Source organism: Artibeus jamaicensis, unplaced genomic scaffold, assembly GCF_021234435.1.
Source record: "Artibeus jamaicensis isolate MK-2021 breed Jamaican fruit bat unplaced genomic scaffold, CSHL_Jam_final scaffold_3307, whole genome shotgun sequence".
Lineage (NCBI taxonomy): Eukaryota > Metazoa > Chordata > Mammalia > Chiroptera > Phyllostomidae > Artibeus > Artibeus jamaicensis.
The window spans coordinates 2,720,781-2,735,521 of record NW_026522040.1 but is presented as its reverse complement, the minus strand read 5'-3'; the positions used below and the strand labels follow the sequence as shown (position 1 = coordinate 2,735,521).

The 14,741-nt window shown below is 48.6% G+C and overlaps 1 protein-coding gene across 1 annotated transcript in view; it reads left to right on the top strand.

Moving 5' to 3' along the window:
* LRGUK (leucine rich repeats and guanylate kinase domain containing) overlaps nt 1–14,741 on the top strand; it is a 99,775-nt gene that overhangs the window by 54,181 nt on the left and 30,853 nt on the right. Inside the window, exons 13-16 of the mRNA XM_053657098.1 lie at nt 1,795–1,908; nt 5,038–5,239; nt 5,570–5,665; nt 12,924–14,615. Coding sequence (XP_053513073.1) covers nt 1,795–1,908; nt 5,038–5,239; nt 5,570–5,665; nt 12,924–14,615 — 2,104 coding nt within the window. The remainder of the gene's footprint in view (nt 1–1,794; nt 1,909–5,037; nt 5,240–5,569; nt 5,666–12,923; nt 14,616–14,741) is intronic.

Sequence of the window (14,741 nt, the reverse complement as noted above, 5' to 3'; positions counted from 1 at the left end):
CTCCCGACACCACGTCAGCTTTGCCGGTCACGTCCGCACGCACTCAGCCTTCTGTACGCCGAACGCCCCCTCTGCAGAACACCCACCCACGGGCCCTGCTGCCCCCACTTGTGGGCGGGCACCTCCCTGACAGGCCTGGTGTACCCATCTCTGCCCCCCCCCGTACACACACCCGCCCCAACACGCAGATCAGCCTTCAGCATGGCCCCCAGACACACTCACTTACCTCCATCCCCTCTTGTGGCAATAGAACCACAGATCTGGAGGCATCGAAATGTGAATATTGCCGTTCATGAAGAATTCACAGGCAAGGAGAAATGCAAGGGGTGTCCCTAGCCAGAAGCTGGAGATCACTTCGTCTTAATCCTTAAACATGAGCAGAGCCCATTTTGTATACATAAGCACAGTGCAAGGGTCCTTCCAGCCCTACGTCCTTCCAGAAAATATATTTGGGATCAACAGAGAAAGGCCCTTTTTCCACAAGCAAACCAGCTCATAGTATATGTTCTGAAACCAGTTCAAGTGTACACTTTGAAAACAGGGTGAGTCACGGTAAACAGGGCAAGGTACATACCTGATGGAAATGTCAGTGTCTGCATATGTGTGTATGTGTATCTCTGTCTAGCTATATCTACACATATATATCTATACACACATATATAGATATATACCGATCTGCATATAATACGTAGATTAAAAGAAAAGGGGTCACAGTATTTCACAGAACACGGAGGGTATGACACTGAGGGAAAAAATGATTAAGGTCACAAAGTGTTGTATTTTTAACTTCTAGAAGGTGTGACATAAACTTCTTTCGATTGAGGGGTGGATTCTCCCCCCAGGGCAGCAGACGTGTGCCCTGGAGCCCCACCCCACCCCACCCCAGAGACGCCCTCACTGTGCTGCGCGGCCCAGGGTGCTGCTGTCGGTGGGGTTCGGCCTGGGGCGTTCCACTCCAGAAGTTATTTAAAAACCATGCGCAGGAGCAGTCGGAGTGGCCCACATTTTTATTCCGTCTGTTCTCACCAGCCTCCCAATTTAGGTTAGACCTAGTGATTTCATCACTAGAAGACTGTCAGGAAAAAGTCAGACAAGTTTGAGAGATGTGTTTCACTTCTTTTTTTTTTTTTTTTTTTTTTTTTGCAAGGGAGTGCAGCTCGGGTAGAGCTGGGCTTCCAGAAGACTGACAGAAGGCAGTATTTATACTTCACGTGGGGCTGTGGGGCACACACAGATTCTGTGGGCAGTTTCAGTGAAAAGCCGCCTTTGTTAGGAAAAGCAGGGAAGCCAGTTTCTCACGTCTTACCTTGGCACGCAAAGGTTTCAGGACGTGCCTGTAATGCACGGCCCTCGGGCTTATCTGGGAACGCAGGGTTTTGAGAACGGCAGCTTTTCTGGGCTACCTGGTGTGCTGGCAGAGTGGACTAGCTGAGGCTGAGGGCAACCTGAGTTCTTCTGTCTCTGTAATGAAGGGTTACGGCGCAGGTTTGGCCGGAAGTGGGTGGGCGAGCAAAGTGGTCTGTCCTACACAGGCTCCGCACCTTCCTTCTCCTCTGACGTCTGGTCGGGAGATTATTTCCAAAAGCCTGTTTCTTTTGCCAGAAGATGATTCCAAATACATTTCTGTGTCTGTTTGATAGTAACATTCACAGAGCCATTGTCACTCTTCCATAACTGGTATTATCAGTAAGTTTTGTGGAACCCTATGACAAAGTAAGACATCAAATAATTCTCTTTATGAAATTTCACTATGGCAGCTGTTTTATGAAAATCTTTGTACTTCTCAAATTTCAGGGGAAATTCATTCTAACATATAATTATGGCAGCCACAGTTATGGATTAAATAGGGACACCATAGAAGCTATTGCAAGAGACGGTTTAGCAAGTTGCGTTCACATGGAAATAGAAGTAAGTGGTTTTCTTTCCATCGACTGATTTTTAATGTGCGCGTGTTTGTATGTTTATATTTGGGGTTGGGAGGGGCTGCGATGTGGGCGGCACACCGCTGGGCACGAGGAGAAGGCGTAGGGAGTGCGAGAGTTTGTTTTGGGTTGGCCAGAAAGCTTTAGTTTTTTCCCCATACCACGGCTCTCTAGTTTTACTTTCACTTCACTCGAAACAATTTTGTTAGCTTGAATCGTGACAGCTGTCGTATCAGCATGCATTTACAAAAACGTATCAAAACGGGTGAATTTTTTGTGCAGCCATTTTGATATGGAAGATGGAAGAAGATACGCAACGTTTTTGGTGTATTATACTTTATTATTTCCAGAAAGGTAAAAACGCAACTGAAACACACAAAAAAAGATTTATAGTCTGTATGGAAAAGGTGCTGTGACTGATTGAATGTGTCAGAAGTGGTTTGCGAAGTTTCCCGGTCCTGCTGACGTTTGGGCCAAAGAATTCCCTGCTGTGGGGCTGTCTCGTGCATTGGAAGATGTTTAGCAGCGCCCTCGGCCTCCACCCCCTAGAGGCCAATGGTGGGAGAGAGCCGACATACTCAAAATATCCAAATCAATGAAGCTACTGGCAAAAATGAAAAATGTATCTTTTATTTTATGGAAAAACACAGACTTTTTGGCCAGCCCAATAGTATGTGGGAGGAAAGGCAGGTGAAAAATTAAGTGACAGATTTAGATCACAAGACAAGAAGTGCAATGCATGATACATGTATGAGCAAAGCTGCCGCTCAAGGATGATTTTCTAAGTTATTTTCTGACTAAATTACCCTTTCTCTTCTGAGAGCCTGGTCTCTATTTCTGTAAAGTGATATTAGATAAAGCCTAAATCTTACCAGGCGTGGAACTGGTCCCCTGTCCCCTCGAGACAGTAACAGCCCCGTGTACTGGACCTTGTTCCTTCATTCTTCACGGGGGACGTGTGACCTGTGTTGTCATTCGACTCCGCTTGTTCGCTGCTCGCAGCACCCGCATTGTTTTGGCGGAGTTCGGGTGGCGGTCCTCCCTCCACGGGTCTTCCCTGTCGGAGGCACACACATTTCCCACGGTGCCGGTCTCCAGGACAAGCATGGATGGATATCCCCCTCATGGGGTTGAAAACATGTGGCTCTGCTCACTGAACCTTCAAAGGCAACGGATTGTTTTTGTTTTCAGGTAGCATTCACTGACCGACACCTCTGTAGTCAGGAAAACAAATGATAATAAAAGTGATTCATTAGCCCAAACTTACAGAAAGCCCTGGGCATGTCTGGCGTACCTTTACTATGGACCAAATCTGCCTTAAAACTCTGTTCCCCGTAACTTCACCAAGCAGGCCACTGGGACTCTTTTTTGGCTGCTTGCATGGGCACAGGTATTGGCTGGTGCCAGTGACATGGGTCACATTTCTTCCAACTCGTTACTTTCCCTAACTTCACAATCCTTCCAGCCTAATCTGTCTGCATGTGATTGGTTTTGCATCGTTAAGGAGGTCTTCATTGTTTTTAGGCTAATAAGAAACAAAAGGCCTTTTCCTAAAAGTATTTACCTGGAACAATGAAAAAACAAAAGCTAATGCACTTTTGGATGCATCATACTGCTCCAGTCCCTGCATTTGCCTATTTCCGGTCCAGAGGTTCTCTGGGTGCTGGCTCACGTTCTACTGATTTCCTCGCCGAGAGCTCTCTCCTGCTCATCTCCAAGAGGTTACGTCTATAAATCAGGTTTTATTCCCTTGATTCTGTCCAGCCAAAGCCTTTTTCCAAACTGTTTTTTGTCATCGACTTCTTTAGAAACTTTTTTTTTTTAAAGAGCCTGTATGTCTTCCCACGGATTTTTAAAACAAAGGTTTTACATGCTGAGTTAAACCGTTGGTGATAGAATCAAGCTGGAAGGAATGTAGCGTCGTCCGTTCAGAATAACTCTTTTAATTTGCCAGAGAGGAAGCGGGTGCTCGGGTAGCCTGAGGGTTTGCATGGCGTCTGCAGAGCTGGACTGCTGCAGGCATGACTCAGCCCCTGGGTCTGCACACCACTGATACCATACCTGCCCCAGCTTCCCGCTGGGGGCTCCGGGTATCATTAGCTTGGCCTTTCTGTGCTCTGGAGGCTGAAACAGGAACCAGCCAACCAGGTGACTGGTGGAGGGACAGGAAGTGTCCCAAGGAGATGTCAGAGGGGTTACAGAGGAGCCTTTTCTCCCCAGTAAGAGCTCTCTGTCCTGCTGCTACTGGGATGCCCTTTGAAACGTAGAACTCATATGACTTTTCAGTAATAAAGATGCAGTACTGCCGTGAGTGTACCTATTTGGATCTCACAATTTTCTTTTTTGAGAATCATATTCATTAGCATGATTCATTAGGTAGTCGAATGCTGGTCTGGCCGCTGGCTGCCATGAAAGCCAAACTCACGGACAGGCACTGGTGAAAGGAAAGAGGTTTATTCGAATGTCAGCCATCTGAGAGGACGGGGAACTCAGGTCTCAAAGCCCATCTTCACCTCTCAGTGCAGACAGGGTTTTAGTAAGGAGGAAGAGGGGAGGCAGAACGAAGGGCTCAAGGGTTGGGCCTGGAAAGTCCTCTACGTGCAGATGAGCACAGGCCATTCTGATAAGGACCTTGACCCTGGTCAAGGGACGTTTTATGGCGTCCTGGTTTTATGTCATTCTGGCTCTACAGTGGAAGGTCAGCGACTCTCCCAGAGCTGGGATGCATGAAGGTCGGAGTCAGTATCTTTTGAAGTTTGTTCCTGGCATCTTATGCAAACGTGCTGTTCATCTACAAGCTCCATATTAGTCAGTCGGCACTTACAGAATCAATGTCAAAAGAATGGGGGGTGGGCCACAGTTCCCCACCATTACAATTCCTCACTGTTAGAGGATACCAGGTAGAATGAAATGTGGTATCTGCAATGATAATTTAGTATCTAATGAACAGGGAGGAGGGATCCAATCTTGAGATATTTATAGGAAAATAATAGCTCATATACAGATAAAAGAAAGCATTCAGTGCAATACTACTTATTATGCCTTACGTTGCCAGACACCTCCAGAATGAATTGTGGATCTGTTTCTGATTTATCTTTTTCTTTTTAATGGATAGGGTGTAAGAAGTTTGAAGTGCACCTATTTTGAGCCTCGATATATCCTGGTGGTGCCCATGGACAAGAAGAAATATGAGGGATACTTGCGAAGAAAAGGGTTATTCAGTCGTGCGGAGATTGAATTTGCCGTTTCCAGAGTGAACCCTTATATTAAAGTCAATCAGGAATTTCCAGGATATTTTGATGCAGTAATCAATGCAGGTTGGTGACTTTCAGCAAAGTTTTATTTCTGAAGCGCCAGAGCACTGGGGAAGAGCCCACTCCAGAGTGTCTGGCTATGGTTGATGGAATGCAGTTACTCGTGGCTGCAGGACTGAGGTCCCTGTTTCCTTGTTGAATGTCTGCCAGGGGTTTGGCCTCAGAGGCTGTTCCCATGCCCTGTCCATGTGAGGGACAGTCTGAGAACTCTGTCTACCACAATATTCATAAAATTAAATAGAGCTAAAAATATCAGTGTCATCAACCGTTGCAAGTTGACTGTATTTTGGTAGAATCCTGTTGCTTTAAGGTGCACACTCTCATTCACTGCAGATGACCTGGATGTCGCCTACCAACAGCTGAGTCAGCTCATTAAAGAATACCTGGGATTGCATGAGGAACCTGCCAAGACCTTGGCTCCAGCTGCAGGTACTATCCTAGCCATTTTGTGCCAGAACTTTTGTGCGTATGAGGAGAGAAAAGCAAATCTTTGAGTTGTTATTTGAATACTCATCAGCTCATGCTGGTTCTAACTACTTAATCCCCACACTTCCTCTGAGGCCATCGTCCCCACAGATGAGTCACCCTCTGGGCCGGTAGCTCTGCTTGTGTCGGTGACCATAATGGAACTCAGAGGACTCTGCTTTGGGGACTTGCTGAGTGGTGTCTGGCAGGTTGGCAGTAGATTAGGCGTGGTCGTCAGCCCCGTGGGTCAGAGCTGAGCCTTCCACCCTGAGCCTTCCCTTCGGGTCCCTTGAGGTGGCGTTCTGCTTGGCAGATTTGTATTTAGTGTTGTTTCGGTTCGAGACATTTCTTCCCTGTTTCCTTTGCATTGCCCTTGTCCTCAAAAGGTTGCAGCGCAGAGCACAGTGGGAAAACACTGGCCAGAGCTCGTGAGCCCTGTCCTGGCCCTGCTGCTGCTCTGGGCAAGCGGCTTAGCTGGTCAGAGCTTCCCTCTACTGTCCTGCTAACGGGACTGAATGCTCCCCACTGGCCTCATGGATCGTGTGTGAGCCGCCACGGTACAGGATGTGTAAGAGAGCATCTCCTAGGAATCCAGGGTCCTAAAGCCCTGAATTAGAATCTCGGTGCGTGAATAATTTGAAATGTACTTAAAAGTTCAGCTGCTCTGAAAAACAGTATGGTGGTTCCTCAAAAAATTAAAAATAGAATTTCCATGTAGCCCAGCAGTCCCCCTTCTAGGTCTGTACCTCCCAGAGAAGTGAAAAGGGGACTTGAACAGGTATCTGTACACCTGTGTTCATAGCAGCATCACTCCCGATAGCCAAAAGGTGGAAGCGACCCAAGGGCCCCCCGAAGGGTGAGTGGGTGAACAGCACACGCTGTATGCGTGCAACAGAACACCATCCGTCCGTAGAAAAGGGAGAAATTCTGACACACCCTACAACATGGGTAAACTTTGAAAACAGCATGCTAAGTGAAAGAAGCCAGTCACAAAACCACAAAAACTGTACGAGATGACTCTGCACGTGTGAGGTACCTGGGGGGGTCCACCTCACAGAGACAGCACAATGGTCGTCGCCAGGGGCTGGGCGAGCACAGACCGGCAGTCAGTGTGTACTGGCTGCAGATTTCAGTCTTACACGATGAAGGAGTTCTGCAGGTGGATGGGGGTGCCAGTGGAAAAGTTCACGCCAGTGCGAATGTACTTAATGCCAGTGAATTGTGCACTCTCAAAGTGGCTGACGTGGCAAATGTTACGTGATGTGTACCTTACCACCGCAACAATGAAAACGGAAGGTCCCCCGGTGGCCTGAACCACCTTCACCTGTCGCTACAGCAAAACGCTAGCCCCAGGCTCTCGCTCCTGTGGCGATGGGCCGCAGCCTTGCGGGCACTCGTGGTGTCCATCCCTCGTGACTCTGACCAAGGGGGACTTGGACTGCCAGCTTGCATCATGCTTTCACCAGAGTTAAAGCGGGTCGGGTGCCCCTGGCAGTCCGAAATGAAGGCAGGTGACACTGGTAACACCCAGGCAATGACAGCTTTTTCTTTGCCATGGGTCTCTCAGGAGACGAGTGACAGGAGTGTGATCTCCTGCAGATAATGTACCTGGGGAGAGTGTGCCCTGGCTGAACGTGGGCAGGAGCCGAGGGCTGGGCCCCACCCATAGTTCAGGGGTGTTAGGTTAGGAGCACGCTGCTCCGATTCTACGCACGGGGCGTGGGTGCTTTAGCAAGGCGAGCCCATCACAAAGATAGTGGCTCGGTCTGTTTAATGAGGCTTCCGTCGCTTGGCGTAAGTTTCTCTGGAGGAAATCTGCCTCCCTTGGCTTTAAATCTTGGTCAACCCAGCAACCATCTGGTCTTTAATTTGGTCCCCCCGGGTGGACCTGTCCCTGTGGGGGCTGTCCCTGACGTTGGAACACCCTGCCCTGCTCCCTGAGCCAGCCCTATCTCCCATTGTAAATTAATAAGTTGGTGTTGCGGCTTTTAAATCAGCCCCTCGTGGGTTTGGATAAACAGGAGTCAGTCCCCCGGGCCTGACCAGTGCTGAGTAATGGAGAAGAGCCTGGAGTCAGTAGCTCGGGGGCACCTCCGAGGGTGGCTCGTGGGCAGGGCTCGCTCTGTCTGAGTGAGGCTCCGAGTCTCAGCCTTTTCTCCTCCCCGGCGCCCCGCACCCGCAGAGACTCAGGCCACCCTGTCCCATTGCCACTGACAGAACTAATAGACCAGATACTGTGTGCGTAGGAAAATGGACTCCAGTTTTTTTAAAGGTGTAATAAAACTACATTTTTGTACTAATTCAGTTAGCCCTGTCTGACTTACTGAAAAGAATAAATGATAGAATTTGTAAGATCTCTCATTTTAATAACGGAAATAGGGCCATTGATTGACTGATAGAATTCCATCTTTTAAAAAAGCCAGTGGGAGTGTTTGTGATTAATACATCAAATCGCTAACCTCAACAGCTCGGTTTTTCTGGCAGGTTTAGTATTTTAGAAAATAATGTGTGTTTCTTAGGAATCCAAACACTTTACCTTATTTATACAGTTAATCTGTGGGGGGAGTTTTATTTTTTTGGTTTTTTGTTTTTATTCAGTTGATGGTTTACAGATGAACTTGACTTAGTGTAGGCCAAAGATTATTCAAGCCAGTATTAAAAAATTCTCATTAACATAGTCCTTGTTCTAAGTTTTTATACTGTTTCTGGTGGCCCATGAGGAGAGCCAGTGGCCTCTGTGAGTTCCAGGGCCGGGAGGTGCTGCCGAGGAGCAGCGGGCCAGGTGGGTGCGGGTTCACTGCAGGGAACGGGCCCACCCTAATCACCTGGAAGCCACTGGCCTGACTCCCAGCAGGTGTCACCGCCGGCCCTGCTGGCTCTTCCCTCTCTGCCCAGCTTGGAGCTGGGTCACTCTGGTTTTAGTTTCCGTAGTTTAGGTATATTCATGCAAATACTTATGTTATTTGTACAAGCAGAATGCCTACAAACAAAAATCAATAATTTCAGTATAGCAGAATATTTTATACAGGGGTCCGGCAAAAGTAAGACCTGCTTGAGTGTCGTTGGTAGGGTAATGATATGGGTGTGATAATTTATAGTTTTAGTTTGAACATTTCACCTCAAATGCCATGTGGTGTGCTTGAGTATGATACTGTTGTATTACAGAATCACACGCTTATGATTTTGTAATAAAAATAGGGTGTTAGTAGTGCCAGACCCTCTCTGTTGACTATATATATATAACATGGAGCTATGGAAGGTAAGGGAAGGAAATAAAAACTGTAAGATTCTGGGAAACTCGGCTTTGTCTGAGCAGCTAGAAAACAGGGTAGGAGCAGCAAGCCTTACTTTGTGGCCTCAGTGTCACCCATGGTGATCTGTTTAGAGACACCACCTAAACCCCCATTTCCCTTAGGAAAACCCACTGTGGGTAGCATTAGAGAGCATGACTGGAGCCCGGCCCCCAGAGCGGAGGCGCCCCCAGCGTGGGCAGAGCCGCCGTGTCATGGGTCCAGCTTCCCCACAAGCAGAAACCTGGTGGCCGAGGGCATTCTTCTCATAGACACAGGGACCCCGTGTCAGTGCTCCCTGAAAGTTGTCCCCAGACGTGTGACGTTTTGCTGGATGATTGCGTCCTGAATGGTTCTTTGTTGCTGATCTGTAACTGAGGGTGCGATCTCAGTTTCTCTGTGACGGTGAGAGTGACGCCCAGCGGTCAAGTGAGCCCCAGCTGGTTGGTTCCGAGTGCGGCAGGCCCACCAGTCTGGCCCCGGAAGTGTAACCCTTCAGAAGGGGAGAGACTAATTGAGTTTTTATTTAATGTATGTATGAAACAGTAACTTCAGGTGCAGAGTGATTACAAACCCTCGAGATCTTTAGATACACCATTAATTAAAAATGTATATCAATTAAGGTACAGAATTGTCTTGTTTTTTTCCCCTATAGCAATGCAGGTAAACGTTCATTTCTAAAGGATGAAGACTAAAACCCCTTGAGTAAACAATGTAGTTTGTACAAAAGGAAGAAAAACCTGCTTTATCCCCAGCTCAGTGCAAGGTCTCTCTCTGCCCTCCATATGCCTATACCCAGCCTATTTCTGGAATAGCTGGGGCTTCCAGTAAAGCTTTTAAAAGCAGATCCAACTTCCACCCTAAGTTCTCACTGTAGAGATCATAAAATTAATTCTATTTGCAAATCATTATTCAGAATTCTGACTAATGACAGAGGAAAATGATGGTGATAAGTCAAATTGGAAATTGGTCAATTTACCAGTCCATAAAGTGGGGCCTTTATTGCTAATAAAGGGCATGGTAGCGTTTGCCAAATTATATGAACTGTTAAATTGTGAAAGTGTGTGGAGGGATCCTTGTATGTCTGAGTACGGGAAGCCGGCTTCCTGCAGCTTCAGGTTTCACTCTTCTTATATTGCTCTGCTTTTTTTTTACCATGGAAAACAATAGCATGAAATTTGCCATTTTAACCCTTGTAAGTGTACAACTTAGTGTCATTACCTCCCAGTGTTGTCCAACCATCACTACTGCCTGTTCCCAAAATTTTGCATCACTGCGAAGAGAAACTCTGTATCCACTGAGTACTAACTTCCTCCTCCCCAGGCCCTGGTACCTCTAACCTATTTTATATCTCTATGAATTTGCCTATTCTAGATACTTTGACTGTGATTATATTCTTATTTGAATGTTATTTTATTTTTTAATTTATTATTTAATTGTTGTTCAAGCACAGTTTTCTGTCTTTTACTCCCATCCCAGCCCACCCTCCCGTGCTCCCCACCTCCCTCCCATTTCCACCCCCCCTTACTTTTTGTCCATGTGTCCTTTATACTCGTTCCTGTAAATCCTTCCCCTTTTCCCTTGAAATTCCCTCCCCTCTCCCCTCTGGTCACTGTCAGCCTGTTCTCTGTTTCAGTGTCTTTGGTTATATTTTGCTTGCTTGTTTGTTTTGTTGTTTAGGTTCCTGTTAAAGGTGAGATCATATGGTATTTGTCTTTCACCACCTGGCTTATTTCACTCAGCGTAATGCTTTCCAGTTCCATCCATGCAAAGGGTAGGAGCTCCTTCTTTCTTTCTGCTGCATAGAATTCCCTTGTGTAAATGTACCAAGTTTTGGGATCCATTCATTTACTGATGGGCACCTAGGTTGCTTCCAACTCTTGGCTATTGTAAATTGTGCTGCTCTGAACATTGGGGTCCATTGGGCTCTGAACATTTTGGATTGGTGTTTCAGGGCTCTTAGGATATAATCCTAGCAGTGGAATTGCTGGGTCAAAAGGCAGATCCATTTTTAGTTTTCTTAGAAAATTCCATACTGTTTTTCATAGTGGTTGTACCAGTCTGCAATCCCACCAACAGTGCACTAGGGTTCCCTTTTCTCCACAATCTCTCCAACACTTATTGTTTGTTGCTTTGTTTAATGATGGCCATTCTGACTGGTATAAAGTGGTATCTCACTGTGGTTTCAATTTGCATCTCTCTGATAGCTAGCGATATTGAGCATCTTTTCATGTGTCTCTGGATCCTCTGTATGTCCTCCTTGGAGAAGTGTCTGTTCAAGTCCTTTGCCCACTTTTTAATTGGGTTGCTTGTCTTCTTAGAGTGGAGTTGTGTAAGTTCTTTGTATATTTTGGAGATTAAACCTTTGTCTGAGGTATCATTGGCAAATATGTTTTCCCATACAGTTGGTTCTATTTCTATTTTAATGCTGTTTTCTTTAGCCATGCGGAAGCTTTTTATTTTGATGAGATCCCCTTGTTTATTCTTTCCTTTATGTCCCTTGCTGTAGGGGACATATCAGTAAAAATGTTGCTGCTTGGAATATCTGAGATTTTCCTGCCAATGTTCTCCTCTAGGACTTTAATGGTGTCATTACTTATATTCAAGTATTTTATCCACCTTGAATTTATTTTGGTGTATGGTGTAAGTTGGTGCTCGAGTTTCATTTTCTTTGCACGTAGCTGTCCAGTTCTCCCAACACCATTTGTTGAAGAGGCTATTTTTACTCCATTTTATGTTACTTCCCCCCTTGTCAAATATTAATTGCCCATTCAGTGTGATTATATTTTGTTTTAATCTGTTTCTTGACTAAAGTTGTATTGTAATTTATGAGCCATATAAACTAGGGAAAGAAAAATGTTGAGCAGGGCATCCCCCCAGGAACCGCACCCGGAGGCAAGCTCCTCCCAGTCCCCACTCTGCTCCCCACACCCCCACAGAAACGTTTGGTTCGAGGGGGTGCACAGGACATGCACCTGCCCCAGAAGGTTTGGTGAGAACCTGGAGCAGTCCAAGCTCAGCTTGCCTTGTGGGGAGAGGAGCTGGTGGTGATGAGCCTGGTTCCCTTCTGCAGATGGACCACCCTGGGGTCCCCTTGGTGGGGTATGATTTGGGTGGAGTCTGTAAGTTTCAGGTCTCCCCGGAAGAGAACTGAGCTGAGTCCCTTCAAGGCTGTTGCAGACACTGACCTTGCAGAGCCTCGGCCTGCAGACGGGGAAGGCGATGTTGGGACCTCGGGCGTGTGTCAGGCTGCTGTCATACACAAGTGCTTGCTGGGGTAGCAGTGTCCAGAGGACGGTCCCTGACACCGGAGTCACCCTGAGAACTCGCTGTCATGGTGAACAAAGGAAGCAACCCCAGATCTGTTCTCCCCCTGCCCCTCCTTCCATCCCCCCCCATACTTATTTAGGGAGTGCCAGCCGAGCTGCTTGCACCTGGCCAGTGACCTGCAGTGACCTGACAGTGACCTGACATGACTCCTCCCAGAGCTCACAGTTTGAGGGGACCGCCACTAACCAAGGGCACAGATGGGACTTTACGTGGCTTAGATGTCTGTCTAGTTGCTGCCATCCAGTGCAGCATTGACCTTTAAAAGGTGGTTAAGTTTAAATCTCATTCCCTGAGAAAATTTCCTTGCCACTCTCAGACTGGGATATAAATTTTGGTTCTGTGAATAAGCCCCTTTATGTTGGTTTATTAACATTCCTGTTTTCAGTGGACAAATATTGTTCCAAGTTCCTCTCAATAAGAGGATTCCAGGCACAGAGTATCTGCAAGGAGAAGGGGTGGTTATATCCTTCCATATGTGTAATTGTATGCTTTTCAAGGGCTTATGTGCATCAAAAAAGGAAAGATATTCTTTGTTATTAATTTCTAAGGTTGGCGGTCATAGTTGTTGACGTATTTTTAGCTAACTTCTTTTTATGTCAAAGCAGGAGACCCCTCTAACAAGAAGACCCCCTCCGGGGTACCAGCGCACCTGGTTCCTTCCCCAAGGCGCCTGGCAAAACTGCAAGCAGATGGCCAGATACCAGAGCATCTCTCTGGGATGCAGGTTTATGCACAGGCCCCTGAGAACCAGACCCTGGCTCCCTCCCAGAACCAGGAGCTGACACAGGACGGGGCAGCCCCCTGCAAAGAGCTTTCTCCCGAGAGTCACATCAGTGCCGAGCCCCCTGCACAGCCGAGCCCCCCAGCTCTCAGTATTTCCCACGAGGCCCAAGACTTAGCCCCAGACCAGAAGGCCGAGGATGTTCTCCCTGAAGGTGAGGCCGGGACCTCCGAGACAGTAGCAGGTGACGAAGGGCAGGCGTCCACTCGGCACCCTGACCCACCTCCAGTCCACAGCCCTCCTAAGGACCGGGATGAGGAATCGGGGGAGGTCAGGGAAACTGCCACCGACCCGCCCCCTTCAGAACCTCCACAGGGACCTGACCCCACGTCCCTCAGCCCCCAGAGAACCCAGGATGAGGAGACCGAGTCGGCCAGTCTGCCACCAAGACAGCCTCCCGACCCTGATGGGGCCGAGGTGCCTGGACCATCTCTGGGAGATTCCCAGCACCCTCTGGAGGAGGGGAGCTCCGAAGTCACAGGTGCCCAGGTCACCACTCCATACCCAGGCCCGCCACATCCCCAAGACCCCACAAAGAGCAAAGAGACCCAGGACAGGGAAGACCCAACAACTTCGCTTTCCAGGAGCCGGCTGGCTCCCACCAGGCTGCCCCAGCCTCGGGTCCTTGCTCCTCTCCAGAGTCGGAGGCCCACCCCCAAACTCCCCTCACCCAGCAGGGAGGAGGCTCCAGAAACAGCCTCAGATCAAACCGTGACGCCCTCGCCGAGGCCTCCGCCAGCTCAGGAAGGCGACCCCGGTAAACTGCCTCTCATCAGCCCTCCCCACCCCAAACCACCGCCACACCTGAGCCCCCACCTGCGCCACAGTCCTCAGCACGTCCAGGGAGAGACAGTCAGGGAGGTGAAACTCCCCCTGATCAGCCCTCCCACGCAGGAGCTCGCGCCACAGCCGGCCCCTGCCCCACCACAGGAGGAGGACACTCCAGGGGTCAGGCTCCCTCGCCTGCCCACGCCCTCGGTGGAACGGCCACCGCCTCAGAACTCCAGGGCGCGTCCGGAGGCGAGGCCTGTAAAGGAGAGGCCAGCGCCCAAAGCAGTCCGCACCTCCAGCAAGAAGGTTCCAGAGATGCAACCCTCACCCCCAAACCAAGAGCCGGTGCAGCAGGTGGGAGCTAGGAAAAAAAAACTTCCTGTGCAAAGGGAGACACCTAAAGGACCAGCACACCTGAGACAGGTGCCATCTGGAAGCCACCAGACGGCCTCACAGCCACAATCCCGGAGTAGAGCCACTCTCCCGAAGGGGGCCGCCCACCCGGGCCCCAGCCCCACTCAGGGGAACCAGAGAAGCCAAGGCCACACACCAGAAATTCCTGAGCCCCTGCACGTGGAACCACTGCCTAGGGGTCCCCAAAAACTGGAAGAGGAAAAGGAAAAAGCACAATATTCCAAAAAAGAGGCCCGTGCCAACCTCCCCCCAAATGGCCCAGTTCAGAAGGTGTCCAAAAAAGGACCATCTTTGAAAAGAGAGCGTTCTTCAGGATTATCTCGAGAAAGTAAAGCTACCCTCAGCAGGGACCAGCCGTCTCAAGAGGGTGAAGTTGCACATGGGAGAACGCTCCAGAATGCAAAGGCCTCTGCAGAGTGCACACCGGCTGGTCCCGCTCCCCCGGAGCGTCCGA